Source organism: Danio rerio, chromosome 8, assembly GCF_049306965.1.
Source record: "Danio rerio strain Tuebingen ecotype United States chromosome 8, GRCz12tu, whole genome shotgun sequence".
In the NCBI taxonomy this organism is placed as follows: domain Eukaryota; kingdom Metazoa; phylum Chordata; class Actinopteri; order Cypriniformes; family Danionidae; genus Danio; species Danio rerio.
In genome coordinates this window covers 63045965-63062500 of record NC_133183.1, presented here as the reverse complement: position 1 = coordinate 63062500, position 16536 = coordinate 63045965, and the positions used below count along the sequence as shown (strand labels likewise).

Below are 16536 nucleotides of genomic sequence, written 5' to 3'. Positions count from 1 at the left end.
AAAAACAAACAAATAACTTTATTCAGAAGAAAAAATATTATCAGACACACTGTGAACATTTCCTTGCTCTGTTAAACATAATTTGAAAAGTATTTACAAAAATTATTCTTACTTCAATTGTGTGTGTGTGTGTGTATATATATATATATATATATATATATATATATATATATATATATATATATATATATATATATATAAAACACACATATTGTCAAAACAATTTTTTATTTTTGAAGCAATAAATCCTGGTTAATCTTTTCCCAGCACTAAAATTATTAATAATAATACTAATAATAATAATGATAATAATTATAATCATAATAATAATAAAGGTTTTCCAAACCTGGAAGAGAGACGAAGCATACAGTAAAGTCCCATCTCCTCCCAAACAAATGATGAAGTCCACGCATTTGGAAATATCGTCATAATCTACAAAATCATGTCAACAGGTCACGTTTTACATATTACATCTTGAATCAGATCCACTGCTTTAAGATTCACATTTTATGGAACAAACCCCAAACACACCCCAACCAAATAAATAATAATGATATTTAGAAAAGTGGTTGAATAAAGGGACTAAGCCGAAGGAAAAGTAATGAATGATAATAGTTATTAAGGCGGCACGATGGCTCAGTGGTTAACACTGTGTCCTCACAGCGAGAAGGTCGCTGGTTGAGTGTGTGGAGTTTGCATGTTCTCTCTGTGTTGGCGTGGGTTTCCTCCAGGTGCTCCGGTTTCCCCTACAGTACAAACACATGCTTTATGGGGGAACTGAAAAACCTAAATAGGCCGTAGTGTATAAGTGTGTGTATGTGTGTGTGAATGAGCGTGCATTAAAGATTTCCAGTAGTGGGTTGCAGCTGGAAGGGCCTCCGCTCTGTAAACCATATGCTGGAATATTTGGCAGTTCATTTCGCTGTGGCGACCCCTAATGACTAAGCCAAAGAAAAATGAAGGAATGAATGAATGATTGATTGAAAATGAAGTCTCACCTTCTCTAAAAGTGCAAATGTTCTTCTTGACAGAGACAAAGCTCTCATTGGCAAGGGCTGGATCTTCCAGAACTTTCCTCTCCACATAAACAATCATATTTTTTTGCTGAAAGACACAAGGATAAACAACCACCATGTTAAGTTTGATATCACTAAATTGATGTTTTTAATAGAGGAGCACTTCACGCAGGCACTTTTAAAGGAAGCATGATGAAGGCGTCAGTGACACGGCAGTGGTTCAGATTAAAACAGAATATCACTAATCACATACTTATAAAATCAGTTATTAAAATAAAGTAAACTGAAGTAAAAGGAATAAAATAATAATAATAATAATAAAATAATAATAATAAGACAAAATATCACATACAGGTGTGACCTTAAGGAATGTTCTTGCTATATGTATTTGTGTGAGTGTGTCCTTAAATAAACGCTCAAAATAGAATAAAATAAAGAATAATAACAAAATAAAATATCACATACAGGTGTGACCTTAAGGAATGTTCTTGCTATATGTATTTGTGTGAGTGTGTCCTTAAATAAACGCTCAAAATAGAATAAAATAAAGAATAATAACAAAATAAAATATCACATACAGCTGTGACCTTCAGGAACGTTCTTGCTATTAAAAATAAATTAATGAATGAATAAAACTAAATGAAATATGAGTACAGTTGTGAGTGTGTCTTTTAGCAATGCTCAAAATAAAAAATAAATTAAATAAATAAATAAAGATTAAATTTAATTCAATTTTTAATATAAATAAGATAAAGAAAAAAAATGAAATAAAATAAAATATCACATACATGTGTGATCTTAAGGAATGTTCTTGCTATAAAAAAATCTAAATAAAATATATGTAAAGATGTAAGTGTGTTTTGAAAGAATACTCAAAATAAAATAAAATTAAAATTAAATGAATAATAATAATAATAAAAAAATAAAAATAAAAAAAATCACATACAGGTGTGACCTTAAGGAACGTTTTTGCTATTAAGAATAAAAAATAAAATAAATAAATGAATAAATATATACAATTAAATTAAATTAAATTAAATTAAATAAGTACAGGAGCGTTTTCTATTATAACGGTCAAAATAAAATAAATAAAATAAAAAATAAAATAAAAAGTGTAACAAAAAAATGTAAAAAAAACCAAAACAAAAGTACATAAATTATATTAAAATAAAAAAATTAAATAAAATATCACGTACAGGTATGACCTTAAGGAACGTTCTTGCTATTAAAACACAAAAAATAAAATAAATAAATAAAACATGAGTACAGAAGTGTGTCCAATAAAAATGGCCAAAATAAAATAAATTAAAAAAAATCAATAAAGATTATATTGATTTAAATTAAAAAAATAAATCAAATAAATAAAGAAAGAATAAAAAAATTAAAAAGAAAAGAAAATGAAATAAAATATCACATACAGGCGTGACCTTAAGGAACATTCTTGCTATTAAAAGTAAATGAATAAATAAATAAATACATTTACAAATGAGTACAGGTGTGGGTGTGTCTTTTAGAAATGCTCTAAATAAAATAAAATAAAATAAAATAAAATAAAATAAACATAAACATACAGAACGGGTGTGACCTTTAGGAATGCTCATGCTATTGTTCTCTTCTGTGTGTTTGTGTGTGTGTGTGTGTGTGTGTGTGTGTGTGTGTGTGTGTGTGTGATTTGGCCTGCAGGCAAGCTTCTTAAGAGTTCCTCAGATTTCTTAGAAACAGCACTCGTCATCTCACTCCGCCGGTTCTTGTTTGTACTTTTGGAACTGTGATAAATGTGGCCTCCCTGCTTATATTTACTCTTTTATTAATGTGAGTGATTTACACAGACACAAACACCTGCCTGTGCTGAAATCATCCCTCTGTCAGCTCCTGTCTGGAGGAATAAGCTGAAAACCAGCACACCAGACAAACCACTGCAGCAGCACAAGACCAACATGCACACACACACACACACACACACACACACACACACACACACACACACACACACACACACACACACACACACACACACACACACACACACACACACACACACACACACACACACACACACACACACACACACACACACACACACACACACACACACACACACACACACACACACACTCACTCACTCACTCACTCACTCACTCACTCACTCACATCTATAGTTTGACACATGTGCACACACGTTCAAACACATGCGCACGCGCACACACACACACACAAACAAACAAACTCACACACACATGCAAGCACGCACACATACGCACACTCACACATACAAGCATGCACGCACGTACGTACTTACACACACACACACACACACACACACACACACACACACACACACACACACACACACACACACACAGATGCACTCACATGTACTCATACACACTCACACAAGCGTGCACACACACAAACTCACACTTGCACACATGCATGCACGCACACATATGCACGCACGCACACACGTACAAGCATGCATGCACGTACACACAGATGCACTCACATGTACGCATACACACTCACACGTACACACACAAGCGTGCATGCGCACACACACACACACGCAAAAGCACACACAGACACGCACACACACGCATGTACGCGCAAACACACACACGCACTAACTGACACACACATGCAAGCACGCACACATATGCAGACACACGTACAAGCATGCACGCACGTACGTACACACCCACAGAGATGCACTCACATGTACGCATACACACTCAAACGTACGCACACAAGCATGCACGTGCACACACACACACAAACTCACACTTGCACACACATGCAAGCACGCACACATACACACACACACAAGCATGCACACACGTACACACACACACGTACACACACACACACACAGGTACGCACACAAGAATGCAAGTGCACACACTGGAGCACTCACACACTGGTGCACACAAATGCACAACCACGCGTAATCACACACACTCGCACAATTATACTTGCATACTCACACACATACACACATATTCATACACACACACGCATGCACGCACGTGTAGCCAGTAGGGAAGAGTAATGTTCATATCAATTTATATATTAAGATCGCGATCTGCTACACACACACACACACACACACACACACACACACACACACACACACACACACACACACACACACACACACACACACACACACACAAACACACACACACACACAAACACAAAAAAGCATGCACAAGCGCATTAACGTTCAGGCAAGCACACATGCACACACGCACCCACACAAGCACGCACACAACTCACATTCCTAAAATGCCCCGTCTGCATTCCTGATTTCTGCAGCGTTCAGTGCCATTCACTCCTCTCACCTGTGTCAGGAAAGTGCAGAGTTCTTTAAAAGGCTGCAGGAGGCCGGCGTCTCTGATCTTTTTTATAATAAGGACACTTTTGGGTGGTTTGCTCCACGTCAGCCTCTGCCTGGCTGGATCCTGAATATGCCTGAATGCACAGATATCAACCAACACTGCGGTCAGCACTGGTACAATAATCATCCGACACTACTCTGATTTCTGAAATGGTTGCATTTACAGTTGACCAAATGATTGTGTCGGCACTAAACGGATGTGTTTCAGATCTCCAATTCCAGCACTATATGCCAATGTAAACTAGGATGCACTGAATAAAGCGATCAGATACACCTGCCCCTTTAATTATGCACAGAATTTTAATTATGTTTTTCTCTTCTTCTTCATTCTTTTATATCACATTTTACCTGTTTTTATGTTTTGTTTTGTTTTATGCATTTTTATTTTTGTTTTTATTTTTATTTTACTTGTTTCTTTTATTCTTGTTTATGTAAAGCACTTTGAATTGCCATTGTGTATGAAATGTGCTATATAAATAAACTTGCCTTGCCTTGCCTTGCCTAGAAGAGTAAGCTATAAACAGTTGAAGTCAGAATTATTCGCCCTCCTTTGTCAAATATTTCCAAAATGATGTTGAACAGATTCAGGAATTTTTGACAGTATGTTTGATAATATTTGTTCCTCTGGAGAAAGTCTTGTTTATTTTATTTCGGCTGGAATAAAAGCAGTTTTCAATTGTTTTAAAGCTATTTTAAGCTCAATATTATTAGCCCCCTTAAGCAATATTTATTTTGGATTGTCTCCAGAACAAACCACTGTTGTACAATGACTTGCCTAATTACCCTAACTTTACCCTAATTACCCTAGTGAAGCCTTTACATGTCACTTTAAGCTGAATACTAGAGTCTTGAAGAATATCTAGTCTAATATTACTTACTGTCATCATGAAAAGAGAAAATACATCAGCTATTAGAAATGAGTTATGAAAACTACTGTGATTAGAAATGTGTTGAACAAATCTTTTATCCGTTAAACAGAAATAGGGGAAAAAATATACAGCCGATCAATTAGCACCAGGCCGAAATTATAAATTATTATAATTAAATTATTATAATAAAAAATTATATAAATTATTAATTAAAACTTCCGCATTTCTCACCTGGCTTGAGAAACCCGTTCTCAAAGACTTATTATTTGGGAAGCACACATATTCTGAATGCCTTCAGCAGAACTCAAATGAACTATTTTAATCTAGTTTAATATAGATACAAAAATAATGTATGCCCAGCTGGATGGATGGATGGATGGATGGATGGATGGATGGATGATAGGTAAATGGACGATGGATGGATGGATGGATGGATGGATGATAGATAGATGGATAGATAGATGGATGGATGGATGGATGGATGGATGGATGGATGGATGGATAGATGGATAGATGGATAGATGGATAGATGGATAGATGGATGGATAGATGGATAGATGGATAGATGGATAGATAGATAGATAGATAGATAGATAGATAGATAGATAGATAGATAGATAGATAGATAGATAGACAGATAGATAGATGGATAGATGGATAGATAGATGGATAGATAGATGGATAGATAGATGGATGACGGATGGATGACGGATGGATGACGGATGGATGGATAGATAGATAGATAGATAGATAGATAGATAGATAGATAGATAGATAGATAGATAGATAGATAGATAGATAGATAGATAGATAGATAGATAGATAGATAGATGGATGACGGATGGATGACGGATGGATGACGGATGGATGACGGATGGATGACGGATGGATGACGGATGAATGGATGGATGGATGGATGGATGGATAGATGGATAGATAGATAGATAGATAGATAGATAGATAGATAGATAGATAGATAGATAGATAGATAGATGAGCCATGATATCATGATATCTATTTTTTGTCGTACTATAAATTGCACCAAAATATATTGCAATAAAAAAATTATTATCAATTTAAGACCATTTTATGCCACTCATTATATAAGACCAGAATGACAATACAATATCATCACAATGCAAGTGCACTCTTTCAAAGAAGACATCATATTTCATTCATTTTTTTTTTTTTAGGGGTTTTTCACCTTTATTGTGACAGGACAGTAGAGAATTCAGACAGGAAAGCACTGGGAGCAGAGAGAGGGAAAGGATCGGCAAAGGACCTCGGGACGGGAATCGAACCCGGGTCGCCACGAGCACACTGGTGCTATATGTCAGCGCACAGTACCACTAGGCTACTGGCGCCGACTCATATTTCATTCTTAAGTTAATTATAGTCATGTTAACAGTCTGATAATGAGGCACTGGAGTCAGAATGTGAAAACACAGATCCTAAATAAATAATAATAAATGTTAATAAGATAAAGAGTAACAGAGGCTGCGATATCTGCTACCAGATCTATTTTCAGCTGTCAGACACTCACATGAAATTATACCATAGTAATTTATAGTAAATACTACAGTGTTTTATTACCCATGCTGACACTGACACCTCCAGTAGAGCTCGAGATGTTGCACAATCAGCTCAAATGTTGCTAGAATTGTTTTTTCTGTATGGGCGATATATATATTGCATGGCCAAAAATGCTTGAGGTCACGTATATGTGCTGTGCGATAACTCGATGTATTGATTAACGTGACAGGTCAAGTAATATGTCAAAATGAATAGTTTATTATGGACTCACATGACAGCTTTAGGGTTCTTCAGTATGCTGGCTTTGGGCCCAAATGTGGTGACAGGGCTTGGTCCATGAAGTGATTGTGTCCTCCTGTGAAAGAGCAGAACAGAGATATGATTTCACCACAGCATTCGGCTTCAATTTCAAGAATATAACAAAGCCGTAAAGCAAAGATAATGGACACAAGTAGGGCTGTGCAACAGAATGATAACCATCTCATATCAAGATACAGGTCACCACATTCAGCTGAAGTCTGAATTATGAGCCCTCCTGTTTACTATTATCCCCGATTTCAACACATTTGCAATCATAATAGTTTTAATAACTCATCTCTAATAACTGATTTATTTTCTCTTTGTCATGATGACAGCACATAATATTAGACTAGATATTCTTCAAGACACTAGTATTCAGCTTAAAGTGACATTTAAAGGCTTCACTAGGGTAATTAGGGTAAAGTTAGGGTAATTAGGCAAGTCATTGTATAACAGTGGTTTGTTCTGGAGACAATCAAACACTAATATTGCTTAAAGGGGGCTAATAATATTGACCTTAAAATGACTTTAAAACAATTAAGAACTGCTTTTATTCTAGCCGAAATAAAACAAATAAGACTTTCTCCAGAAGTAACAAATATTATAGGAAATACTGTGAAAAATTCCTGAATCTGTTCAACATCTTCTGGGAAATATTTGAAAGAATTCGCAAAAGGGTGAAATATTACCCTAACCCATATTCATATATAGTAAATCTGCTCATAGCTTATCCAATCTGTATATAATGTTGATAGTACATCCATCTGTAAATATCACCATAGTTTTCTATAACTGCACTTGCTGCTATTGCACTGCTGGTTAGACCTAAACTGCATTTCGTTGCATTGTACTTGTGCATGTGTAATGACAATAAAGTTGAATCTAATCTAATCTAATCTAATAATTCTGACTTCCTCTGTATATCAGCTATCGTGTTTACATAAAGATGAATGGCAGCAACATTTGATCTGACAGCCCAGTCTCTGTTTTCTCATCTCAGGTGTCAAAGAGCTCTGGTCACCTCTTCACAAACTATCCTTACAGACAAACAAAGGAAAATGGCAATTTTCTTTATTTTTATTTAGATATATTTTTTTGAAGAAGTTGTACAAACGGGGAGAAACGGTGGCTCACTGTGGCCCCACAGCAAGAAGGTCACTGGTTCATTGGCATTTCTGTGTGGAGTTTGCATGCTCTTGTTGGCGTGGGCTTCTTCCGGGTGCTTTGGATTCCTCCACAGTCCAAACACATGCGCTATAAGGGAATTGATGAACTATTGGCCATAATGTATGAGTGTGTGTGAATGAGTGTGTATGGGTGTTTCCCCAGTACTGGGCTGCAGCTGGAAGGGCATCTGCTGCGTGAAGCCTGGTTTATACTTTTGCTTCAAGTGATCGGCGTGACCCACGGCGCATGTCATGCACGCTAGCTGTGCATTAATTCTTCTGCAGGCTGTAATAACACTTTCGAAACGCTAGTTGGCAGTGAGGTGTTTATGTTCCTCTGTGTCAAGTTTTTTTGCTGGTGCTTTGTTTTTTCTAAACGCTTCCTTAAATGTACAAGTGGCTCAAACCCGCTCATTTTGAGGCAGGAAACGGCGAACGTGCAACAACCTTTATCTTGAGGTAAACACAAAACAAAACTTTCCATCTGGAGCTCCTTCACTGGACTCCACACTTGTAAACAATTGCGCCATCTGGCTCGCGCAGCTCTCAATCCCACCCACACTCGTCAGAACTACCAAGCCGACCAATCACAGAGCTTGAGCTACACGTCGTTGCGACAGGTAGTTGCATTTTTTGAGAGGTGCACGTCAGGCGAGGGCTATGCGTCCATGAGTAGAAGCAGAACGCAGAAGTATAAATCAGCTTTAAAACATATGCGGGAATAGTTGGCGGTTCATTCCACTGTAGAGATCCTTGATAAATAAGTGAGTAAACCCAATGAAAATGAATGAAAGACTATTTGAACACTAAAATATCAGTATCTCAGCTGATAGAACGGTGAACTATTTATTAAATAATTAATTTTAATTTAATTTTAAAATAGGTTTTATTTATAATATTTAGTTTATATACAATATAAATTAGCTAATAACTTTGACAATAATAAATAATAGGGCCACCATGCAACCCCTCTTTCAAATATTGTTTATTTAATTTTAGATTTAACTATAAATGCTGGATTACAGCGCGAAAGACAGCAGTTGCTAATAAGCTATACAGAGTATGATCAAAATACTGAATTTCCCCATTAGCCACATGACAACCAACATTACACACAGAGCTTATACAACATTTACTAAAGCAGAAGTGTTGCAAAAGTGTGGAAAGACTGATGCAGTTGTGGAAAGTATGCGGTAAGATGGAGCAATCATGTGTTAAACTGTAGATAAAACTATATACACACTTATGCAGACAGTACACTAGGTAACTAGAGACTGTCAAGTAATAGACAATAGTAATATAGTAATAATAATAATAATAATATTAATAGGGATTTTTATTGCAATTACCAGTAACATTTTTCAACAAAATAAAAAGAAATAAATATATTATGATAATGTAAGTTTTGTGCTATAAAATTGGTAAATGAATTGAGTAACAGCGCAACAATTATATTTATAAAAACTATTTTATTCTTTATTTATAAAATTTAACTATTATAAATATTTTCTTTATTACAAATTCACTATAATAATAATAATAATAATAATAGTAATAATAATAATAGGGATTTTGTTGCAATTACATTAACATTTAAAAAAAATACATAAATATATTATAATACTGTAACATTTATTTTGTAAAATAAGTAAATAAATTGAGCAATAGCGCAACTATTATATTTATATAATAACTATTTTATTTTTTATTTATATAATATAACTAATTTTAAATATTTACATTTTTGACAAGTTCAGTAAAAAAAAAATAATAATAGAGATTTTTAAAATTGCAATTACAAGTAGTAAATGAATTGAGTAACAGCGCAACCATTATATTTATAATAACTATTTTATTTTTAATTTATATAATATAATTATTATAAATATTTCATTTTTTACAAATTCAGTACAACAATGATAATAATACTGTTTTTTTGTATTGCAATTACCATTAACTAACTATTTGAAAAAATATATATATATTCTAATAATGTAACTTTTATGCTGTAAAATAAGTAAATTAATTGAGTGATAGCGCAACTATATTTATATAATAACTATTTTATTTAAATAATATAACTATCATAAATCGTTCAAATTTTTCCAAATTTAGTATAACTATTAAAATAATAATAATCGTAATATCAAATATATATATATATAATAATAGGGTGGCATGGAGCCTCAGTGGGTAGCACTGTCGCCTCACAGCAAGAAGGTCACTGGTTCAAGTCCTGGCTGGGTCAGTTGGCAATTCTGTGTGGAGTTTGCATGTTCTCCCATGTTGGCGTGGGTTTCCTCTGGGTGCTCCGGTTTCCCCCACAGTCCAAACACATGTGCTATAGGAGAATTGGGTAAGCTAAATTGTCCTGGTCCTCCAGGTTGGGGGTTAGACATTACCAACCTCATAAAAATGAGATGTTACGAAATAAATGGCCCTGGTAGTGAGTGAGTGAGTGAGAAAGTGAGTAAGTGAGTGAGTGAGTGAGTAAGTAAGTAATAATAATAATAAATAAATAAAAGAAAGAAAAGAAATATACTATAATAATGTAACTGTTGTGCTGTAAAATAAGAAAATTAACTTTGAGTAATAGTGCAATAGCAAAATAACAATACTTCACACATCATGCATGTGCATGAACGAGCGTGCCGCCCTGCAGAAAACTACTGCTCAGAAAAAGAAAGTTACAATAACTAGACATGGTTCAAGTATTACACATAATGAACATTAAAACACCATTCCAACAGGTGTTTAACTCGTATTGTTACTAGCAAAAAGCACTTAGCCTCGAGCCAGAAAAAATCATACTGTAGATCAGTGTACAATGGAAAATCATTGAAAGCTAGCATTTAAATAATTTAGACTGTAATTTGCCCTAAGTAACTTGCGGTTAAGCCATGCACAGTGTTTGGTCCAGTAAAACAGGTCCTAAAGGCGTGTTCACACAGTCACAACCATGATGAAAACTATGAAGATGGAAACATAAGTCTTGATGTAAAAGAATCAAATCCACACCACAACTACCCAGCCAATCTGAATTGATATATGATATTTGATTTTACAAAGCGTAAGTGATTCAAGCTATAAATAAATGACAAAACTGAAAAAGCACACAATATTCATGATTAAACACAAGAAAAAAAAAGATTAAAAACAAGAAGAACATTATAATAAAGATTAAATACAAGAAAAAATGATTAAAAACAAGAAGAACATTATAATAAAGATTAAATACAAGAACAAAAATGATTAAAAACAAAGCACACAATATTAATGATTAAACACAAGAAAAAAATGATTAAAAACAAGAAGAACATTACAATAAAGATTAAATACAAGACAAAAATGATTAAAAACAAGAAGAACATTACAATAAAGATTAAATACAAGAAAAAATGATTAAAAACAAGAAGAACATTATAATAAAGATTAAATACAAGAAAAAAATTATTAAAAACAAGAAGCACACAATATTAATGATTAAATACATGGGTAAAGTATTTTTTGTAAAGTTACATATTACTTTTTTGATGTTTTTGACTGTTTGTTTTTCTGTTTTGAGCAAAATTATTTTAAAAAATTCAATAAATAAAGTGCTTAGATTTTTAAAAATATTACAATCTTAGGCTACGTTTACACTAATTTGGATCAATTTGTCTAAAAACGCTCAGTGTCCACACTATGGTTTTGAATTCTTTCAATCATCCACAATACAAGTACTGAAAATGCTTTTGTTCATGTACTGCGCATGTAAATTTAACCACTTTGGACATTCATTCATTCATTTTCCTTTGGCTTAGTCTCTATTTCAGGGGTCGCCACAACGAAGTGAACCACCAACTATTCCAGCATACGTTTTAAACAGCGGATACCCTTCCAGCTGCAATCCAGTAATAGGAAACACCCATACACTCTCACATTCACACACACACTCATACACTACAACCAATTAAATAAATCAATTCTTCTTTAGCGCACTTCACACAAAAATGCCAACTGGCCCAGCCGAGACTTGAACCAGCGACCTTCTTACTGTGCTAAACACTGAGTCACCATGACACAGTGGACAGTGTTTTCAAAAAGATCTGTTTTTTATTTATAAAAATGCCATCTCGTTGTGGACTTCAGGCCGAAACGGCGAGAAAAATATGCATTTTTAAACAAAAAAGTATTAGTGTGGACATGGTCTTAATCTTTACAAAAAGAAAAACAACATAATAACATATACTTTCACATTAGTTTCCTTAAGAAGTATCTAAGTAACACATTTAACTACTTTAAAAAAGTAATATCAAACTTTTAAAAGTAATCTTACCCTACACTGATCCTAATTGTGCATAATCAAGCTGTGCTTTGAAATTTTTATTCGATATCTGACATAATCTCCACTGAAACATGAAGAGAGGGCGGGGTATATGTTAGCCCCTCCCCCTTTTAAAACAGCCAATAGTGTTTAGTTTTCTCACCGCTCTGCCAGTGAGAGTGGCTGAGCTCAAGCGCATCAAATGAAGAGCCAGTGAAAAGAAGGGGCGGGGCATGTCAGACTCTAGAGAGCATTTGATTGGTCAGAAGATTTGATTAAAACTGAAGCATGAGGAGACGTCGAAAAAATAAATGACCAATTTATGCGTAAGTGACAAACTGCAAACTTTGGATGTTTATATCAGGTTATATCTTCTAAATGTGAATTTTGTCACAGTTTTGGGTTATAGATATCCTTAAGACTAACACACTGATGCTAACATCTACTTTAAATTCACAGAAGCTTCAAAATTAGTCAAAGTGTGTTTTGGATTACCTGAATTTAGCAGAGCTCTGTGCTGATGGCATAGACATACTCCTGGCTTTAGTTCTGTTGCGGAAAAACTTTCCACGCAAGAGCTCCTCACTGCCATCACAGCCCGAGCAACAGTAGGGAAACGGTTTTGAGCTCGCATCGGACTTCAGTGTCCATTTAGACGCTCCGGAAGCCTCCATCTGGAAGCAGCACAAACAAAACATGAGAGTTAGCTCTGAAACACAACGCATACAAACACACTAACACGACATGCTGCATTTAAAGAGGACCTATTATGCAAAAATCACTTTTATAAGGGGTTTAAACACAGTTGTGTGACACAAGTGTGTGAATATAACCAGGCTCTAATGGTACAAATTAATTAACTATATTTTTATAATCAGACTTGATTAAAACAGTCTGCAGAAACACTCTGATTGAAATTCTCCCTTTGTACGTGTCATCAGAGGGGGGAAGCCCCGCCCACTAGTGACCATCTCCCCATCATTAGCATAAACAGCCCTGAGTGAGAAGCAGCTTTCTGCCATTATGCTGTGTTCACGCCAGATGCGGAACTTGTGAATAAATCATGCTATATAAATAAATCGCACGTAAATAGACGAGTGAACATTTTCACATCAAATTCACTTTATTTCTGCGTCAATTTCACTTCACAATAGGCACAGATTTGCGTCAAGGGCAGTGCTATTTAGAATTTGCAACAAATACTTTGATATTGATATCTTTAAAGAAAGTCTGAATGTGTGAATACTAACTTTACCTCAAATATGTACAGGAATTATAGTGAAACAACTATTTTTGTGTGTTACAATCTTTTTACTCCTTATAATAACCTACTTTAAAAGACTACAGAGGGAAATTAAGTCAAGTCACCATTATATAACAGTTCAATAATGACTGTTAATGTTTTATCTGTGACTGAACAACTGAAGTAAGCCAAGAATAAAACTAAATTTGTGAATATTCGTGAATATAAAGCTGATGAAACGACTCATAAACACTTTTTAAAACACACTGACGCCCTGATGTCATTCATTGTGGTTTGTAGGGACAAACAGTAGTCAGAATGACGGATTGTAGGAAAGCATTTATTATATATTACGTAAAGCGCAATGTTTACGCTAACTTAATTGTGCTTTAGTGGAAAAGCTTGTTTCTAAGCTGGTCTAAGCGGTCTAGGCAGCATTTTTGAAGCGATTCGAGTCAAAAACAAGGCATGCACCTGCGATGAACAAAATATCACACGTGAAATTGTAAACTGTGGTTATAAATGTGTTAGTTTGACCAAATGAGTTCTGAAAGAAAGTATATAAAGCAAAGGTTAAAGCGTTAGCCGCTAATGTTTAAGAAGAGTAACGTATCAAACCTCACATGCGCGCTCCTGATCCCCCGCCGAAAATTAGCCTATCTTTAGCCCACTGAATGGCTAATAACACAGCAGGCGTTATCCCGTTTGACTCTGAATGTAAGATATTAACACTTCCATCGCGTTATTAACGTGGACGGAGAGTAGGCTAACCGGTTCTGCAGTCTCTTCTCAGCTGTCATCTGTTCACGAGCTCGACACTTCCCTGAGACGACAGCCGTTCTGCGCGCTGATTGGATGAGGGAGCTGAGGGAGCGGGGCCTGTTTTGCCTTATAAATATTTATTTATTAAAGCGTTGTTCGACACTATGGTTTATGGTTCACTGTCACTGGAATTTTTAAATACGCATATTTTAACATCATTGTTATTCTTAATATATAATAAAAGTGTGAAATAAAAAGACAGACGATAGGCGTTCTGCGAGCTGATTGGATGAGTGTGCTAAGTGGGCGGGGCCTGTCTTATGAATATTTATGTTTTATAGCATCGTTCGACACTATGGTTCGACAATAATTACAGGTACACTGGATTCTTTAAATATACATATTTTAATATCAGTGATATGCTTTCTATGTAATAAAAAAATGACAGACGATAGCTGTTCTGCGTGCTAATTGGGGTGTGCTGAGTGGGCGGGGTCTTCTTGCCTTATGAATATTTATTTTTATGGTTCGACAATAATTACTCGTACACTGGATAAAATATACACATTTAACATCGCTGTTATTGCTTTTAATTATAATATTAAAAGTTATTCTATTGATGGAATGAATGAAATACAAAACACGCCTCAAATACAAAAAACTAATATTATTTACAGAATTCCCAAAGGAAACATTATAACTGTTTTATGGGATAGTGAATGGATAACTGGAGGATTAGTGTATTAAAAGAAAAACCTGAAAAAAAAGCTGTTCACTTAATTTAAATATTAATATGTATATTTAAAACAGTGTTTCTCAACCACATTCCTGGAGGACCACCAACTCTGCACATTTTCCATGTCTGCTTAATCAAACACACTTGATTCAGATTACTATGCCCATTAGCAGACTGAAAGACCTGTAATGGGTGTGACAGACAGAGGAGACATCCGATTCATGCAGTGTTGGTGGCCCTCCAGCAGGGTGGTTGAGAAACACTGATTTAAAACATATGAAGGGGATAATTCACCCAAATATAAAAAAATTCTGCCATGATTTATTCACCCTTTACTACGTTTCTTTCTTCAGTTATAAATGTTGGAAGCATTTGAGGGAGGGTAATAAGTCATTTTCTTTTTTGGGTGAACATTCCTTTTAAGACAGAAGAAGTGCAAACAAATAATAGATTATTATTATTTGTCTGCATTTGATTTTTTTTTAAAGGTCATTATTATATGCATTTTAAAAGTGCAGATTTCCCCAGGAATAGAAATTAAAAACTCAACTTATACTGTCCTTTTTTACAACTATAGGGTTTGTTATTACAAAACAGCACAGTTTATTGTAATAAAAAACAAAATAACACACAATACACTATTTATTACAGTTTATCAGTCAAATATAGTATACTGCAGCATTCACAAGTGTGGTAAATACTATAATATTTGACCCTGGACCATAAAAGCATGCATTCATATGTTGGGCGGATACATTTTTGGCAAAAATTGTTACAATTCCTTTAAAGTGGGTGTTTTCTCACCTCTGACCTTTGACATCCACTGTCCTGCAGGGTTCAGCCCTAAACTTGATCAACCTGTCTGTCACTTTCTGCTGATCCTGAATGCCTTGTTTATTTGTTCAGGGTAAGGTTAGATCTTAGAAAGATTGTGCGTCAAACCAGATGGACAAAACCACTGCAAAGTTGTTGAAAACTGCACTGTGAATAATATTAATTAACAGTATGTTACGTGTTTTGTGTTTATTTGCGGTTGTGAATTGCATTATGGGATGTTGATCTCTGCGCTCTTCACTTTTGATGTTGAGAATTCAACTCTACACTGTTAAAATAGTTGGGTTACAACTACCCCAACATATAACCCAACTATACCTACGGGTTATTTTAACCCAATATATAATTTAACCCAATGCATTGAGTTATTTTGATAA

The 16536-nt window shown here is 34.8% G+C and overlaps 1 protein-coding gene across 2 annotated transcripts in view; it reads right to left on the bottom strand.

Moving 5' to 3' along the window:
* Positions 1-14629, bottom strand: part of nadka (NAD kinase a) — a 29995-nt gene extending 15366 nt beyond the window's left edge. The window contains 6 exon segments of one of the 2 annotated variants that reach the window (NM_001017580.1): positions 347-432; positions 999-1104; positions 4355-4484; positions 7084-7167; positions 13080-13258; positions 14446-14629. In NM_001017580.1, the coding sequence (NP_001017580.1) occupies positions 347-432; positions 999-1104; positions 4355-4484; positions 7084-7167; positions 13080-13258 (585 nt within the window). In that variant the 5' untranslated portion in view covers positions 14446-14629. 2 annotated transcript variants of the gene reach the window in all.
* Between the last annotated feature and the right edge of the window lie 1907 nt (positions 14630-16536).